Here is a 19,940-nt window from a genome sequence, read left to right on the forward strand (position 1 = left end):
CATCTATAAAATGGGTAAGGAGAACTTTCCATCTAAAACAGCAAGATTCGGACTGGCCCAGTGGTTCAGGTGGTTGGAGCGCCGTGCTCCTAATGCCAAGGTTGCCGGTTTGATTCCCACCTGGGCCAGTGAGATGCACCCTCTACAGCGAAGTTTGTGAACAACAGCTCTCTCTGGAGCTGGGCTGCTGTGAGCGGCCGGGGTTGGCGTGAGCTGTGGTGAGCGGCCAACCAATGAATGGCGACCAACTGCCTCAGCTGGGGAGAGAGCAAGGTTCTTAATACCAGCATGGGCCAGGGAGCTGCGTCCTATACAACTAGACTGAGAAACAATGGCTTGAACCGGAGGAGGGATGGTGGAGGTGGAATAGGGGGGGAGTGAGGGGTCCAAAATAAATAAATAAATAAATAAGATTCCTTCCTAATCATTTCATAAGATACACGGGAAAATGTCTAAATTTAAGTGTATAAACTGTGATTGTTGAGCAAGAAAATATATTCCTGCTTCTATCTCATAAGACTCTTACATGACATTTCAAGAGAATTACAGTCATACTTTAAATGATGATTTTCCACCTACCTCTGAAAATGATGACTATACAACTGTGTTGGAATACCAAGAATGCGATCATATATAGCTGTAACTTCTCTCAAGTTTCCCTGTTCATTCTCCCAGTTTATATACATTTCCCACAGTCTGTCAGATCGGAAATCTGTTCCTGCAGCTAGAACAGCATGCTCAAAAGTTCTGAAAAAAATTAAATTATCTTTAAGTTATCTTTCCAAGATGAAATCACTTTTAAAATATTTCTATACTTTCCAATATACACAAATATCAAATCATTAAGTGTTAAACCTCAAACTAATATATGGTAGTCCCCCCTTATCATGGGGGATATGTTCCAAGACCGCCCCCCCCACCTCCCGCCACCGTGGATGCCTGAAACCAGATAGCACTGAACTCTGTATATACTATGTTTTTTCCTATACATACATACCTCTGATAAAGTTGAATTTATAAATTAGGTACAACAATAAATAAAATAGAACAATCATAACAATATACCAAAATAAAAATACGTGAATGTGGTCTCATAATGCTCTCTCAGAAAATCAGCATGAATTTCTTTTTCCTTCTTCATAATTTCATGGCTAAAAGATTCATTCTTATCGCAGATCTTAAGCAACCTCAGCATATTCATGTAATTTTTTTCCTTTCCTTAAGTTGAGAACTTTCACCTAAAGGAAGTACTTTATGGATTCTTTCTCGCGTATCTGAATTGCCAGAATCACTACTCTTAAGCTTTGGGTCCACAATTAACTAAAATAAGGGTGACCTGAACACAAGCGCTGCAATACTGCGAAGGTCGATCTGATAATCTAGACGGCTACTAAGGAACTAACAGGCAGGCAGCATATTCACCATGGAGACCCTGGACTAAGGGATGATTGACATCCCAGGTAGGACAGAATAAGAAAGCAAGAGATTTCATCGTGCTATTTAGAACAGCACACAATTTAAAACTTATGAATTATTTCTGGAAGTTTCCAGTAATATATTCAGGGTAAGTGAAACAATGAAAAGTGAAACCGTGGATGGGGCGGGGGTACTACTACTGTAATGTATGTCAATTCAACCTAATTTTTAAAAAATTAAAATATTATTTTTAAATTTTAGAAGATAATACTCAATTCAAAATTATATTCAACTGCTGCCTTTACAAGTAGAGATTAAAAAGTAGAAGGAATAATACAGAAGGGTATAATAGCTGCTTTAAAAGAGTGAGAAAACATAAAGGGTAGAGATAAATCTACTTTTACGTAATTTTACCTTACATAAAATTACAATGCAAAATATGCATACTGCAAACATATAAAAGAACACAGTAGACACTTATACATTTGTTAAACTTGAAATTTTTGTTGAATGGACTCATTTAGGGCAGAAGACAGAGACAAATATATCAATTTAAGGAATAATGTTCTGGCAATAAAACTCGCTAACAAGGGATCTAGCTGCATTGTAAGGTAATGAGAAGTATACATATATTTGAAAACTCTCATAAATCTCTCGATTCTAAAATTCCACAATTACAGTTTACTACAAAAACATTTATTTTAAAATATCTAACTAATTTCAAGACGTTTCTGTAATTAATTTTAATCATATATTTGAAGCCCCAACACGATAAAACCTTTAGATACATATTTTCAAAGTAATTATTTTTTTTATTTTCCAAAATAAATATTTTAGAATCAAGAGGGATTTTTAACAGCATAAAACTATACCACCTAAATTAATCTACAACTTTAAAACAATCCCAATCAAAGCTCCAACAAATTTTGGGTGGAATAGGAAAAACAAATTCTAACACTGATCTAGCATACAAAAATGTAAAATATTATGTTTGTTAAGGACAATGCAGTGGACATTTTCCTGAAAGATAACGAAAGATTGTAGGAAGCTATAGTAATTAAAAGTATGGTACTGGCCCGGGAACAGAAAAATGGATTAACAAAACAGTTCCCAAGAAAACAAAACATATCAATGTATGAATATAGTATGTGACAAAGAAGGTATTTGAAATCAATGCAGAAAAACTGGACTATTCAATATATGAAAAAAGAAAATAAAAGGTTAATCTCTATCTCAAAAAAGACACAAAATAAATGCCAGATTAAAAAAAAAAACTATTAAATTAGAAGAAAATACAAGATTCATATATTTTTGGCAAGATAGGCACAAAACTCAGAAACCAGTAAGAGACTGAATTTTGAACCTCATCAAGGAAAAAAACAACAAGGGGTCAGATATATGGTGACAGAAGGAGAACTGACTCTGGGTGGTGAAACCACAATGCAATATATAGATGATGTATTACAGAACTGTACGCCTGAAACCTATGTAGTTTTGTTGACCATTGCCACCCCAGTAAAATTTTTTAAAAAAACAAAAACCTCTATATGATAAAAAAAATACACCCTAAACAAAGTCAAAGATGTGCCAAAACTGCAGAAAGAAATGTATTATATGTACAGATAAAGAATTGTGTGTGTGCGTGTGTGTGTACATGTGTACACGTGTATGTTTGTGTGTGAGGTTTTTAATAGAGTAAAATTCTATCCTCCACTGGACCATCAATTGGACGTTTCGGAGATACAAAGCATTAATTTGTTTTTTTCATTCCAAGCATCCTTTATCAGGAAGTAGTAAGATAGACTTCTTTAAAACATAGGCATGAACCAAGAAAGTAGGATCTAATAAACCCTTAATAAATACAGCTGGAAACCCAGGAATGAGGTAAAGACATATCCTAGAATCATGATGAAAAGGAAATCCCAAAACAACTGCTGTATGTCAGAAACAAAACAGAGCAACAAGTCCAGATTACAGAAGAGAAGGTTCCAGAGGGATATATCCAAGAGGGAATGGAAAAATGGATCCAAGAGGGAATGGAAAAATGGAGTGTAATTCTCTTTTACAATTTTCAGGTTAAGTAGAAGTTTTTTTAGCTCCAAAATATAACTTACATAGCATTTGTACATTGTGTAAAGTAGTATTAGTACTGACCACTGAAAGTAGCTGTTGGAGGGGGTGGAAATTTTTAAATGTTCAAAGAAAACTAGGCAATAGGAAAATGGGAGGAGGGAAGGGAAGCAGTAATTAACTCTAGGAAAAACAAAAGGCTGTGAAACCTGTCCATATGGGAAATATGAGGAATGGAAAGACAATTCTTCCATTCTCAGCTACCCTAACAGAATCATATGTCTATAGCTGTTGAAGAGAGAGAGAAAGCAGTGGAGAGATACTATTACAAACATGTTAGAAAACACCAGAAGAAACAGCGAAAATATTTGAAAAGGGGTAGACTACTTTGTTACAAGCAGTTTAACACTGACTTATTAAACTATATGCACATACTTTGATAAAAATAAAAACCAAAAACACATTTAAAAATTCCTATAATCAATAAGACAATCCAAAGGTAAAACGAGCTAATGATATGAATAGGCAAGGTGAAAATGGCTTATATAAGCATATGAAACGATGGCAAACCATGATCAACAATCTAGAGATATAAAGACTAAAATAATGTGCTACCATTGGAAGTTAAAAAAAATGTGGCGTGACTATGGGAAAACGACTACTCTCATACACTGTGGGAGTTTAAACTAATACCACTCTGGAAGAAATATGTGCTAAACTTTGCTATGTATTCCCTTCCCTTTGACAGAGTTCCATTTCTAGCATGCTCTACATAAATATTGACTCATACAAAGACATTCACTACAGCACTTTTCCTATAGATAAGGATTTGGTCAAATAAAATATAGTACCTTGATACTATAAAACACTTTCGTAGTGGTTAAAAAATATGGCAGGGAAAAGATTCCAAAACATTGTTAAATTAAAAAAAAAATTAAATACATAATATACATAATATATGAATATATGTACACACATATAAGGTACATCTGTGTGTGTCTGAAAGAACATACACCAAGCCATTAACCATGAAGGGAGTGGAACTGGGGATACGGAAATGGGCATAGAATAGAGGGGGACTTTATTGTCTGCGTTTTTAATAATCATGCATAACTTTATTAGATGTATCATTTTTTTAAAGTGAAAAACAAATATATGGAAGTTAAACTTTCAGTTTAGTATTCACGAATAGTTCTATTACTAACAACAGAATACTTGATTTATCTATATCCTTTAACACATTTGTGTATCAGTTTCACATACCCTCTAATTGTACTGTTTGTCTCAGAATCTCCAGGGTCCAACGTTTCTTTTAAGAAGTTTATATAATGTATCCAGAGGTCAACACTAAGAGGTATTGCCTGAAGCCCACGCCGATACACCTAAGAAGAAAACAACGAACTGTACTTCAAATATTTAATTATTTCTTAACAGAGAGGCAACACTGTGTTATCCGCTGAACCTTAGAAATACTAATTACTGGAATTTTGTTTAAATAATCTACCATTACCATTTGGGTGGAGGTTGGATAGAACATGGCAATGTTCTGATCCCCACGTGCAGAGTCTTGATCTTCAAAGCGCAGCAGTCCCTGCATTCTGACCGGGTTGTGTGGGCAGGCTTTGGGTTACAGACCATAGGGCACAGACCCATTAGAGCATCAATGACAGCGTCTGACCAAAAATGCAATAAGACGTAGCAAATGTGACTAGTAAACCAACTATATTGTTTGGAAAATGAGAAATAAATGTAAGTGAGAGAAAAGCCCTGCCCTACTTGTTAAGCTGCAGTGTAATACAGAGGCTTGCACTGCAAAGCTTGACAAACGGTAGAGGTTTAACGCACCTGCCAACAAAGAGAGAAAATATTAGCTACAAATGCCACAAGAGTGACAAATGCAAATAAAATACCCTATAAAACTGTTTGACCACAAATCGTAGGTACTGGCAGCCAAAAAAAAAAAAAAAAAAGAAGAAGAAGTCTTTATTTTGTTATTATTTGGCTTACAGTACCTAACGAAGGTAACTTCATTCAGTGATGTACGCACCTCATCTGACTGTTTAATGTTGTCGTGTCGCTTTTCAAGGTCTGCATACTTTTTCCAGTAACCATAGCAATACGGGTAGTGTATGAAAAATTTGTCAAATGCTTTTCTGGCAGCCATCAAGTGATTCTGATGAAAATAAAACAAGGTGTTTAAACATCTTGGAAGTTTTTCTCACAAAAATATTTATTATTCCTTTCAAATATATTATCTCAGATAAAACAACTGGCAGGTTTAAAAACCACACACACAGCAGCCCTTTTCCCTGCAAATGCAATCTTATCTGAAAAAGAAGAAACTAGATTCTATCAAATAGCAAGGTAACTTTTTATTCAGTAATTTTATATAGACTCATACACACACATGCACAACTGTTACAAACATTAGACTTTAACTCTAATATAGATGTTCCATAACATACAAATGCCGTAAGTTATTTTTTGAAGCTAAAAATGTATATATCCGCTATTCAACTTAATCTGAAAACTATAAAAAAAGCATCTTTAATTACAAAACAATAAGGCCCAGTCTGATATGACTTGACTAATCTGTCCCTTTAGTCCCATTTGAAAAGTTACTAACCTCCTGTTCTACATACTGAAGCAAATATACCCAGCCTGTAAAATCCTGAGGATTATTTTCTACAGTTTTCCAAAATTTTTCATAGTCTGGAGGGAAATTTGCTTCCGTTTCTGTCGCTGGAAGGTCCACAGCATTTGCTATTTCGTTTTCTTCTGTAGTTGCATTCACATTAGGAGATCCAACAGGTGACTGTTCCATTTCCGTAACATTCATAATTTCAGTACTGAAATCAGCAGACTGTTCTACCACTACCTCTGAACTGTTGCCTGGGCTGCCATTACTAGAATTTCTGTACTCCTCCATGTGAGAATTTTGCATAGCTGTTTATTTTATCTTCAGTTAATGATCTGTAGAAACAAAAATAAAGAAAAATATCTTCCAAATGTTTACTGCATCATCAAAACCACTTCTTAAAAACAGTCCTCATTAGCTATTAAAGAAATACATTAATTTGATTCTTGATCTCTCCTATAACTCATAATGAGAAGGTTTATTAGTTTCTATATTATAAATGAAATTCTGCAACATATAAATTTTCCAAAAATCTGCCATTTTATTGTTGGGTGTTTGAGTGAAAAGTAAATAACTAAGGATTTACTTCCTTCATCCATAAAACAAGTGAGGATTGTGACTGCTCTCCTAGGAAGCAAACATATCTGAATTCAATACTTCTTAGCTAGCTAAATTTCTAAAACTCAACGTGTGAATGTTATCTTGCTATCAATCCTGGAAAACAGCAATATCTTTAATATCTGTTTTGAAGGCTAAAGGTAAAATTAACAAAACAAGTTCTAGTCAGAAATATAAATATTTCAGAGGGAAGTTCATTACTTCGCTCAGGATAAAGTTTTAGAAAAGGTTATATTGTTGAAATATATCTATACATTTAAAATAAAATTTAAATCCTAGCAGTTAGGCTTGATTTTATACTAGAACATACAAATTAAGGTTCAAAAAATATTAAAGAGTAATTTGTAAAGTGAATAAATATTATTAAAAACCTATTTTGAAATTTAAAAGAAAAATTTCTTTTTTAATTGGGGAATACTGGGGAACAGTGTGTCTTTCCAGGACCCATCAGCTCCATGTCAAGTCATTTTCAATCTAGTTGTGAAGGGCGCAGCTCACTGGCCCACGTGGGAATCGAACCAGCGATGAGGTGTTAGGAGTACTGCACTCTAACCACTGAGCAAACCAGCCGTCCTCGTTGCAAGTTCGTCCTAAATTCAACTAAACGGATTATCGTATTCCCGGGTATTATTTTGCATACGAATATTGTTATTGATTTCTAGAGTTACACTTTTAACTCATAAATAAAAGAATTAAAAATATTTATATAGATACGGAATTAGTACTGTTCACGTATAATGCACATCCTTATTTTACCCTCACGTATTTGGGCAAAAAAGCTCGCATCATACAGGGCAAAATACGGTACTATATACTATATGCAACACATGCATCTGTAAGGATTTGTAACAAATAAAATAAAATGAAAATGTTGGTTGGTGTTAACAGTTGTTTTCTCTACATAACTGAGCTGATGCTTTCTTCTTCTGGCTTATCTACAATTATTTATCTGCAGTAATTTAAAAAACAAAAGGAGTTTTGTTTTGACTTTCAAAGAAAAGTCAGCTACAGTATGCCAGTGGTTGGCCGAATACTGTTTTTTTGTGTGTTTTTTTTTGTTTTTAATTTTATGCCTACTTTAAAAATCTGGGTTTCACTATATTCTATACAGAAATTCTCAAACCTAGCTCCACAGGATAGTCACCTAGTAAAAGATACTTTTAAATAAATTATTCCAACATATTCTTCATAATGTGCAATTACTAGTATCAATTTACTTTTAATCAAAAACCAGTAACTTTCAACTAGCAACATAAAATGACAAATGAATAAAAACTAACTATCAAAAATAAAAGGCAACAGTGTGGTATTGAAATAAAGACAAAGGACCAATAGAACAGAATGGAGAGCCCAGAAATAAACTTTAGTGTACAAGGTTAAATTATCTTTGACAAAGGTGCCAAAATCACTCAATGGGGAAAGGGCAGTCTCTAACAAATGGTGTTGGGGAAACTGGATAGTCACATGCAAAAGAATGAAGTTGGACCCTTATTTTACACCTTACAGAAAAATTAACTCAAAATGGATTAAAAACCTAAATGTAAAAGCTGAAACTATAAAACTCTTATAAAACATAGGGGGAAAGCTTCATGACATTGGGCTTGGCAATGATTTCTTGGATATGACACCAAAAGCACAGGCAACAAAAGCAAAAACAGACAAATGGGGCTACATCAAACTTTGAAATTTTTGCACATCAAAGGACACAATCAACAGTGAAAAGGCAACCTACAAAATAGGAAAAAATATCCGCAAATATTGTATCTAATTAGAGGTTAATATCCAGAACATATAAAGAACTCCTAAAACTCAACAAAAAAACCCGATTAAAAAATGGACAAAGGACTAGAATAGACCTTTGATATACAAATGGCCAACAAGCATATGGAAAAATGCTCTACATCACTAATCATCAGAGAAATGCAAATCAAAATCACAAGGAGATACTATGTCATACACATTAGGATTGCTGCTAACAATAACAACAAACAGAAAATATGTTTTGGTCAGGAGGAGGACAAGTTGGAACCCTTGTGCACCGTTGGTGCGATTATAAAATGGTGCAACCACTACAGAAAACAGTATAGAGGTTCCTCAAAAAATTAAAAATAGAACTACCATATGATCCTAAAACCCCACTTCTGGGGAAGTATCCAGATTAACTGAAAGCAGGGTCTCAAAGTGCTATTTGCCAACCCATTTCATAGCAGCACTTATCCTCAGTAGTCAAGAGCAGGAAGCAACTCAAATGTCCACCAACAGATAAACAAAATGTGGTATATACACACAATGATGACATTATGCAAAGTAAAGCAAGCCATTCCCAAAAGGACAAATACTGTGTGATTCTACTTATATGATGTATTTAGAGTAGTCAAATTCGTAGAAACAGAAAGTAGAGTGGTGGTTAGCAGGGACTGGAGAGACGTAGAAAGGGGAGTTGTCTAATAGGTGAGTTGTGTTTAATGGATATAGTTTTAGATTTGTAAAATGAAAAAGTTCTGGAGTCTGTTTCACAACCATGAGAATATACCTAAAACTACTGAACTTTACCTTAACTTAAAAATAGTTAAGGTAAATTTTATGTTTATTGTAGTTTTTACCACAATAAAACAAAAAGGGAAGTAGCTTCATTATAAGTAAATTAAGAAATGTAAAGTACAAAACACTAGGAATTTTCCAGATCTTTCTTTCATTAAGATAAAATATAGTATGGCGAACATTACAAAAAACAAAGAAAAGGTGGGAGCTGAGTCCTACGTCTGTCCCGTAATAGCATGTGATCCTAATTCAGTCTTACTTTTCTCACTTCTAAGTGGAACTAATGATACTTGCATTCTCTGCTTCCCAAGGCTGTTGAGAACAGATGAGATAAAAAGCATGTGAAAGTCTTAAAAACTAAATTCACATAAATGAAAGCATCACTGCACACAAATGAATTTCTTGGAAAGCGTTATCCACACTTAAGCTGTTATACATTAAAATGACATAAGGAAAACAAAATGAACTTCACATTGCATTCAAAATATTTTTGTAGAAGTTTTAAGAGGAAGAAAAAAACTGTTGACTTTGACTTTGAAAAATGGTAGTCAACAGAGTTTATCTGGAGGTATATCTTATTTCTTGTTTCATTTTGTTTTTTCAATTTTAGACATTTTTTGCTGCCTTTCTATTACAGGAGATTTGGATTTAGCTACGATATCAAACGTGTGTACAACGTCCCTCCCACGTGCTCCTAATATAGTTCTATCAGTTTGGATGGTTAAAGCAATATTCAGGTCCACGTTAGTATGCCTCTGTAAACATTTCTGTCATCTTGTATACTATATTTCCTTGCTTCTAGCTCTTTAAATTTTTCCTCATTATTTTCATATGTTTGGTTGTCTTTGAAAATTGACCCCATACCCTTGAAGAGCTGTTATAAAATACCGTCAGAAACAATGGACTCATACTTAGCAATTCCGTCTTCCCTTCTGGAGACATCCTTTTTAAAACCATCAAATCTTCTGCAGCAAATTAGACTGATTTGTCTTGTCTAGATTTATCTGTTCATTTTGATCCACGGAATTCCTTTTACTTACTTCCTGGGATGACTCTCATCTACAACAGCCAAAATATTTTGCTTTCTTGATTTACTCCCTTTTTTAGAGAATCATTTCTATAATTTTCTGGAAAGTGGTATTGAGGGTGAAAAAATTAAGACTTTCCAATTCTAAAATCCTTATAATTCACAGACAGATTGAGTATAAAATTCAAGAATGAAAATATTTTTTCTTAAGAGTTTTTAAGGAAACTATTCACTGTTTCCTAGCATCTAGTGTTACTGTTGAGAAAATCTGATGACATTTTTATTCCTCATCCTCTCTCTATATGAGACCTGTTTTTTTCTCCATGGAAGATTTTAGCTTCTCTCTTCATCCCAGGTGTTCTCAAATTTACAATGATGTTCCTTAACATGAGTGCCATTTATTGTGCAAGGCATTCATTCGGAATGCCTATTTTAATCTAGATATTAATGTCATTCAATTATTATGTTCTGTACTTATTATTTATTTGGTAATTCTCCCTCCTTGGTTTTCTCTTCTACCTCTCTGTTGAACTCACAGTACTCAGGTGCGGGACCTCCTGGATTGATCTTCAACTTTTCTTACCTTTTCCCACATTTTTCCCCATCCCTTTGACTTACGCCTGAGATATCCCTCTTACTGGATTTTTCATATATGAATCAAATTTTTAATTTCCATTTTAAATTCTCTGAACAATCCATTTTATAGTCTCCTATTCCTGTCTCACTGGTGCAGTTATCTCCTGTTATCTCTGTAATTCACTTTAAATTTTCTTCTGTTCTTAGCGCTGTCTCTTCTGAGAGTCTTCTGATTATCTGTTTGGGTCTCTTAAATAGAATGATCTTCAAACTTCTGTTATAGCTGTATGAGACATCACAAAACAAATGGGAAACAAGATAAAGCTTGTGGTCCTCAGCACAGGATGGCATTCTATTGAGGGGGGACCCCATTAAATGTTAGTACTTTACATCATTTCCCTTGGGTTAAGTCTTCCCAAAGAGATGGTTTCAATTTAAAAATATATAAGGAAGGCAATAAGCATTCTGGGAGCAAAGAAGACAAACAGCGCTAGCGATGATCTCACCACTCAATATATAAACTTTTATTCAATTCCCCATTTTCATTAAGGCCCTTCACACCTGCCTAACCTCCTACCAGCTGTGCCGAAAATCCCATGGTTCCACCCCCTTCAAATAATAAACATCCAGTTTTTGCTGGCTATACTAGATAATGAAGGAAAATCTAGAGTCTAAACTATGCCAGACTTTCAACCAATCCTCCAATTTTTAGTTCCACTCAGAGGCATTTGGTACCTAAAATTCATGAGCTTTTCTGGGGTTTTGTGGGAGGACCCACCATGTCTCTTATTAACTTCTTTCTCTGCAGGCACAGAGCTGAACACAGAAAAACTAAAACCTAAGTTAATCAGGTAAAACTAGTCCATTCCTAAACGTTAATTCTCATTTGTTGATACCTCTTCTGTTCTTCATCCTTTGGCTTTATACTTTATCCTACTTATTATTTATTTTACTGAAAGGTATATAAATTACTCTATGCTGAACCCCCTTTCATTTAGTATTTTTTAAAATCTCTAATATCATTTCCTTGTGTAATAATATTCATTCAATAGATATTCAGTGAGCAACTTGTGTGTGTCAGACACTATTGTTCCAAGCACTGCACATTAAGCTGTGAAGGCGGGATATAGACATTTAAAAGAAAAAGTAAGTTTATAATACATATATGGGGTACGAAGTGCTAAGAACAAAACAAAAGAGGGGAGGAGGTACTAAGAAAGCCAGTAGATTATCTGGAGGAAGAAAATTCCAGGCAGCAGAAAGAGATAAGTTCTGAGATAAGTGCTTGTTTGGAATGTTCACAGAAATATAGATCAGTAAGGAGGGCAATATGGCTAAATATGCTTACCTATCCCTCAGTTTGGTTGAGTTCTCTCTAAAATTTGGCTTTATCACAATAAACCTCCTCATGTAAATTTTTAAAAAGCTATTTCCTTTGGGTTATATACTCAAAATTCAATATACCAACATGTAGCATAAACGTTAAAATTAAGCACAGCTTTGACCACTAACACTTCTAGAATTTTCTCTTAAAGAAATAATGACTCTACAGGCAATTAGAAGTATTAGACTAACAAAATTGCTGGATAAGAGAAATATATAAAAATAAGAGACATTTCTATAATTAGAAATAATTATTTTCAAAGATCATTTGAAAGCATTAATCATGAACAAGGGTGTTCACTACATTTTTCCATAATAACCATTTGCTGGTACACTGTGCAGTCCAGCCCATATCACTCCTATGAAAATACTAATTTCTCATAATGACCTTGTTGCCACAACCAATGGTTGTAGGCTTTATCCTACTAGATCTCTATTAATCCTCCATTTCCTTTTTAAAATCCCTTATATCGCAAAGAAGTACATCTGTTATGATACCAATCTCCTAATCCCCTCACCTCATTTATAATTTTCCTTCCTCTTTGCTCTCATAGTTTGTATCTCTATTATAGCACTTCTCTGACAGCTGAAATACAGAGCCAGTACCTTTCACTTAGTATCTCTGCTCCTATCAAAGGTCAAACCCCGAACTCTTGACTCTTGGATCACTTCTCCCACCCATCTTCTCAAGATTGTTGCTTCTTAAATTATCTCCACTCTCCCCTTTTTATCAGATTTCTTCTCAGTACCATAAGAATTAGTAGCACCCAAGATTTTGTTCTCAGCTCTCTCCTTTTTGATATACTTGCTTCACTTGGTTTCCAGGTCACACCAAGTACTTGTGTTACTCTTACCCCACTATCACTCCTTCTCCTAAGTTAGTCTCCTGAGAGACTGGCACTCCTCTTCTACGTGACCTTTTAATGTTAGAGTGCCGCAGGACTTAGTCCTTAGTCATCCACCCTTCTCTATATCCATTAACTCCCAATATTACATGGTTTTAAAAACTAATTATTTGCCAACTTTCAAATTTCTAGCTCCAGCCCAGACCTCTTTTCCAAACCCCAGATTCATATATCCAACCGCTATGTGGCATCATCTAAACATATGCAGTCATTTTAAATTATAAAATGCCCCTAAGTGAACTCCTGGTCTCCCCGCAAAACCTGCTCTTATCCATGGCCTTCGCCACCTCTGCTGATAGAAATGCCCTCCTCCTTCCAGTTGCTCAAGCCAAACATCTTGGAGCCATCCTTGACTCCTCTCTCTCTCTCCCAACCAATTTGTTACAAAATCTTTCAAATATACTCCTATCCCACTTCTTACAATCCTTGTTCAAGCCACTCAGATCTCTTCTAGAATACCATTATAGTCTTCTACAACCGGTCGCAGGCCTCCTGCTTTCGCTCCTCTCCCTTTTGCTCCTCTCCACCCCTTCTTCCCTCTCTCCAATCTATTCTCAACGCAGCAGACACTATTCTTTTTAAAACACCAACCAGACAATGCCACTCCACTGCTCCATCTCAGAGTGAAAGCCGATGTCCTGCCAATAGCCCACTGCTCCCTCCCACCACTTACTTCTTTGGTGGCATCTTCTCCTACTCCTACCTTTATCACTCAGCCCCAGCCACACTGACACCTTCCCGCCTCTCTAACAGGCCACACTCCCCAGCTTTAGAGCCTTTGCCCCGGCTGTCCCCTCTACCCAGAGTGATCTTCTCCCAGATATCCACACGACCACTTTCCTCGCCCCCTCCTTTGCTGAAATGTCATCTTCTCAGTAACACCTACCTGGACCATCCTATTTAAAACGTAACTTGCTCCCATCCCCAGCATACATGAGCACCTTTACCTTCCTATACTTTTTTTTTAATCCAAAGAATTTAGTATTCTAACATAGTAAACAATTTACTTACTTAGTATACCTGACATAAGAACCAACCAGCCCATTCTTTTTATTCACACTACTCTTGCTATAGTTTAATCATTATCTACCCACTAGACCAGTATTTTTAAAACTGCACATTACTTCAAATCAGCTTCTCCTTTTTGCAAATGAAAGATAGAAATTTTATCAAAGTTTATGTTGCACACAGTAAAAGTAGAAAGATAGAAATTTTATCAAAGTTTATGCTGCACACAGTAAAAGTATATTGTTTTATGACATTTGTTTCAGTTATATACAATACACATGCAATTCAACTATCAAATGTACACTGTACTGAGTTGCCAGGCACACTGAAGACGCTCATTACTTTTGAAAGAATGAATGACTGAAAGCATGTCACCATGTACTGCTAGGACTTCAATTAGCTATTTGTGATAATGGTAATGGACACTATTTACTGAACAAATGTTTTGTTAAGTGCCATTTTCCCATTTCAAAGGATGGGGAAAACAAAACTGATTAAGACTACAAGGTATGGGCCTTTTCAGTCTCTTCTTTTGCTCGGCCCGCTCGAAACTCTTTGGAGTGTATGTACTTTTTCTCCTAATAATGTCAGTTTGGGCCCTTGAGCTATTCTTTACTGCTCGGGTCCACTTCTATTTCTTTGAAGTGTACTATCTCTTCTAATAAACTACTCTTTCACCACTTAGGGGAAAAAAAAAAAAAAGATTATGAGGTATGATCAAACAATATGGTGAATGTTTAAATTAAAAAAACTTTATTACAGTAAAAGACACATTGCCATTAATCCCCCTCAAAATACTCCCCCTCACTTCAAATACACGTATCCCATCATTCTTGCCACTTTCTGAAGCAGTTCTAGAAGTCCTCTTTTGTGTCTTTAGTTGCACTGTCACGGCTGCCTCAATGTCCTGAATAGATCCAAAATATTTACCTTTCGTGGTCATTTTGACTTTGGGGAAGAGCCAGAAGTCACACAGAGCCAGATACGATGAATAACGTGGATGAGCACACACAGTAAAGTTTTCAGTTGACAGAAATTGCCGTACCACAACCGATGTGTGACATGGAACATTGCCATGAGGGAGGATGATTTATGGCACACTTCAAAACACACCTTCTCTCAACCATAGCTCACATTTGACTGACTGCACCAGACAAGTTGAAACTTGTCACACACTGTTATTAAGGTTCAATGCACCACTTCCCATACTGAAGATCCCTGCCTTTCCATTGGATGGCACTCGGCAGCAGCATGCACCGTATTTTGTGATCACAAAGGAAAGGCCCTGTGTCACACATCGCTTCTGGTACAGTAATTTCTGTCAAATAAAAACATTACAGTGTGTCCTCATTCACCATTATCTGGCACCGTGCGACTTCTGCTTCTTCCCCAAATTCAAAATGACCATGAAAGGTAAATATTTTGAATCAATTCAGGACATGGAGGCAGCCATGACAACACAACTAAAGACACTCACTGAAAGAGGACTTTTTCAGAACTGCTTCAGAAAGTGGCAAGAACAATAAGTGTGTTCAAATCGAGAGGGAGTATTTTGAGGGGGATTGATGGCAATGTATCTTTTCCTGTAATAATTTTTTTAAAATTTAAACATTGACCGTATTTTTTGATCATACCTCATAACTAACATGTCCAAGGCTACGTGAGTAGTAAGAAACTGAACCAGGATTCAACTGTATCCTGTCTAACACCAAAACTCTTGCCTATTCTCTACTAACCTCTACAGCCCAGAAACTATTTCTCTTGAGGTTTTGTTTTCCATTTCAGCTTCTGTCAGCTTCAGAGTCTTAGTGTACGCAGTTTCTTCTATGAGGAATGTTCTCTCATCCTTCTACCCCCACCCCCAACAATTCTACTCAGAGCCTTTAAGCTAACTGAAGCCTAGGCATTCTTCTGGGCAAAGTTTAAACATCACTTCCTGAAAAGGATTCCCATACCTCCCAAATTAGTTAGGTTTGCCCCAGCGATGCAAACCTAGTGATATATTTTGTTATAAGGTCAATTTATTCAAACATATTAATCCTGCAGTATTCCTCCTCATTGCTATTTACAGAACCCAAAACATTCTTCATGCCTGAGCTTGGCTCATGCTCTTCTCGAAAACTAACCAAACTTTCCTCCTTTAATCAACTAACCAAACCAATCGACGCCTTTTTACTACACTGAATTTTCTTATAAATCATGAGAAGAAAGACCACAAGTATAAAAGGAAACTTGTGAATGTGCAGTACCTAAAAAAAATACAATTCGATAGCATGTATTTAACTTTCAGTTCAGTTATGACATACATTCAACATCTGACTAACAATTCAGCCTGCCATCTTAAAATGTGGAGGATGATTTAAATAATCCATACGTAATTAAAAATGGGAAGTCTCATCTAATACCTTCTTTATGCCTATACAGGTACTCAAAAATCATACCAGTTGATTATTCTTTTCATAAACAGAACAACACAAAAACCTGAAGACATCACTAAGGACTGAAGTCAGAAGTTTGAATAATACAAATCAACTAGCTTTGCAATCTACAAGTTACTCTGTGCCTCATCCACAGATAAACCAATTTTAAGACTCAAGATGTTCAGAAAAGAGACTATCATAACCACCGGAATTAGCAAATGTTTTCAGAGGCTAAGTAGAATGGTCAGAGATTGACCTTTTTAAAGTTTCACATATTAAACACTTATTATGTACCAGAAACTGGAATAGATACATATTTACACTAATGTCTGTATTATCTTCAGGTCTTTGAAGAAAAAAAAAAATCACAATTTGGCTAGAACTGCTCCTTTGTCCTTTGGCTACTTAAAAAAAAAAAAAATCCTATGCTTTATGCAGAATTATTTGTTAACATACCACAAAAGGTTCTGTTATTTCTCTTGAAACACACACATAACACACACACGTTTTGTCATTTGAGTTATAAAATTATTTTTCTTATTCAACTATAGGTAAGTAAAAACAGTACCAAATACTGTGAAACTAAAAATTTTTTGCTTTTCAAGTCTCACTTCAAATATCTCACACCACCTCCTAATTAGCCATCTTTGGTCAACCCCTAATTACTCTCGAGTTCACAATCTAAGAACGAGTCTTCTTTAGTAGAATTCCTTTTGTTCTCCTTTTTCATGCCAAAAGCTCAACAGTGGAAAAGTTCCAACTCTAGAATGAGGTTATAAGTGGGGGGGAGGGGAGACTATCTGCCAGTAGTTGCCTGTTTTTCTCAATCCACTTACGCTCCCCCAGAGCCCAAAACACTTAAGTTCCAACACGAGCTTCATACTTCCATGTATGAAACTTGCTTTAAGCTTCAACGTTTCCCGCTGCAGAAAAGTTTAAAGTATTTCTGAACAGACAGACGGGATCAGTTGCGAAATAACCTTAAGTCATTAAAGAGAAGGCAACATGAATATCAAACTAAAAAGTAACTGTTTAACAGCATAAAATAATGCGGTATTATAGTACCATCAGTCATGCATTAAGAGCTAAGAGTGGTACTACTTATTAACGTATTGTTTATTAACTTAAACACGTGATTTTACTGCGAGAACAACATTGGCATTGGTTTCTGGCTACAAAAGGTAAACATTATCCTTAAATAGATTTCTTTAAAAGAACCTACTAGGATCTTTAATGTCTGATTTTTCTGCCCCTACCCTATCCTGCCAAAAACTTTGGCTGCTCTTTGGGGTGTAGTGACTCAAAAGTGTGGCTTATGTAGTCAGAACGCAGAACGTGCCCTACAAGCGGCCTACAAGCTTTATTAACAGAATCTGTATTCTAGCAATATTTTCCCAATCTTCTGGCGGCTACTTCTGAGCCCCTTCCACTCCAAGCGCCCAACCACACTGGTTTCCAGCTCTCCGGGAGGCAAGGCCTTCAGACTTACCCCTTAATCGCTTCCTAAATCAAGGTGAGGCCCACACTGCCCCTCCCGTCAACAGGCACGGGTCAGAGAAACGTTCGGTCTAAGAAAAGAAACCTCGCACGGCTCCACCCAACAGGTGGGAAGGAGAAAGGAATGGACAGCTGAACGGCGAGGCCAGGCCTGGCCGCAAACAGAGCGGGAGACGGAGGCCGCCGGGCCCAAGCGCGGCCTGAAACAAGGTAGGCCCCGCGTGCCCAGCGTATCACCCCCTTCGGCCAATTCGAGGGCGCCCACCCCAGCTCACCTGACGGTGGATGCGACTCAATGCCATGAGCCACAGTCTGCGCCAACCGAGCCGAAAATGGCACTCCCACCGTCTCAGTCTCCACAACCGCCGCAGAACCGCCACCAGCGCCGCCGCCGCTTCGTCGAGAACGCGCCGCGCATGCGTCGGTGTTCCAACAGGCGAAGGAGTCACGTGGCTGCGCTGAGCGCAGGCCTGACGCTCCGCGGGTTGCAAACGACCTCGCTCCGCCCCGGCCCCGCCCGCCGGCCCCGAAGGCGGGGCCGTTGCTCCTACCGCGTTTTCCCTGGTCTATGGGGACTTCCCTACTGGAAAGAGGCTGGTTAGGGCGTTTCACACCATTCATCTTAAACGCAGACAGCGCTCAGCCCACCCCCGCAAAGAAAAATACTGTTATTTGCGGGGGAAGGGGGTCTAATCTAAGATTCCCCAACAATTGCCGAGGATTTACCCTTCTACCTAAAAATGGACAGAAATTCAGCCTTAAACCCCCAAATCTCAAAATGATATGGACTCTGGGTCCGCCCAGGTTACCTGCAGAAGAAACCATAGTGGAGTTAGGTAGGGGCTTAAGGAATTGATTATTAAAGGGTTATGTAAAATTATCCTCTTGAAAAAAATGGAAGCTGAGTTGTGTTGATAACCTTAGGAGTCCTCTTCAGTTGTAATCTTATCCTCACTTAAAAAAAATTTTTTCCCCCCTCAGATCTGGCCTCGTTTGTTACAAGATTCCTGAGTTCACCCATCACTTATCAGGCCCTCTCTTGTTGAAGGTTCAGTAGTATAAGTGGGCTATATATAACTTACTCCTCTGGAATCTGTTTCCAGAACTATTTCGCTGCAGGGTAATGTTTCCTGTCCTCAACCCTGTTAATCATAAATCTCCAACAGCACGTTTGCTTCCAAATATTAAAATCACTCTTCTTAGCATCTGCCTTTCACTTTCATCAGAATGCATCTAGTTGCAGCTTTCCCTTTCCTATTCTTCAAGCTACCTTTTTTGGATTCTCTTACAGTGCAGCCATGCTTTTCATTGGTTTAACCAGCAACATTTAGATATTTACTACAGGAAGGATCAGTCAAGAGAATGATACATTGGGAAGGAGGGCAGAGTTTGCCACAGGCATTGTCGTTCAGTGGCCCTGAATGCCACCTCCTTTTCTGGTCCTTTCAACCCTTCCTAACGTGATCTCCAATTCTTCATCACAAAATAAGATTAGCTCCGAGATCCCATCCTCCTCTATTAGCCATTTTGCAAAAACATCTACTTCTTCAATTTTATTCATTGTAGATTCATTGTTTCCCTTTATCTATTTTTCTGCATCTTACCTTTCAAGCCAGTGCTATTGCTTTTACTCTCCTGGTTTTCCCCACTAGTTATAAAAGAAACCTAAATGTTTTTGCATTGAAAATACAGTGCTTCCTAATCATGACAGCCTTCTTACTAGTTTCTGCCTCCCCGTAACTGCACAAAACCGCTTCCTTTTATGTCTTTTATGTCTGAATCTTTCAGTGTGCTTTTCCCTCTGCCTAGAATGCTCTCCCCAGCAGCAAAAGCAAATTATT

General features: G+C 36.9%; 1 protein-coding gene across 4 annotated transcripts in view; it reads right to left on the reverse strand.

Moving 5' to 3' along the window:
* Positions 1 to 18,522, reverse strand: part of PRPF39 (pre-mRNA processing factor 39) — a 31,447-nt gene extending 12,925 nt beyond the window's left edge. The window contains exons 1-7 of one of the 4 annotated variants that reach the window (XM_074328188.2): positions 18,375 to 18,508; positions 6,113 to 6,459; positions 5,534 to 5,659; positions 5,263 to 5,331; positions 4,997 to 5,159; positions 4,750 to 4,868; positions 580 to 747 (exon numbers count right to left, since the gene is read on the reverse strand). In XM_074328188.2, coding sequence (XP_074184289.1) covers positions 580 to 747; positions 4,750 to 4,868; positions 4,997 to 5,083 — 374 coding nt within the window. In that variant the 5' untranslated portion in view covers positions 5,084 to 5,159; positions 5,263 to 5,331; positions 5,534 to 5,659; positions 6,113 to 6,459; positions 18,375 to 18,508. Of the gene's footprint in view, positions 1 to 579; positions 748 to 4,749; positions 4,869 to 4,996; positions 5,332 to 5,533; positions 5,662 to 6,112; positions 6,460 to 18,374 lie in introns of those variants that run through there. The other 3 variants (XM_074328187.2, XM_019751716.3, XM_019751720.3) reach the window with 3 other exon arrangements.
* Between the last annotated feature and the right edge of the window lie 1,418 nt (positions 18,523 to 19,940).

This window comes from Rhinolophus sinicus, chromosome 3 (assembly GCF_057876585.1).
Source record: "Rhinolophus sinicus isolate RSI-liver-muscle chromosome 3, RSI-T2T, whole genome shotgun sequence".
NCBI lineage: Eukaryota > Metazoa > Chordata > Mammalia > Chiroptera > Rhinolophidae > Rhinolophus > Rhinolophus sinicus.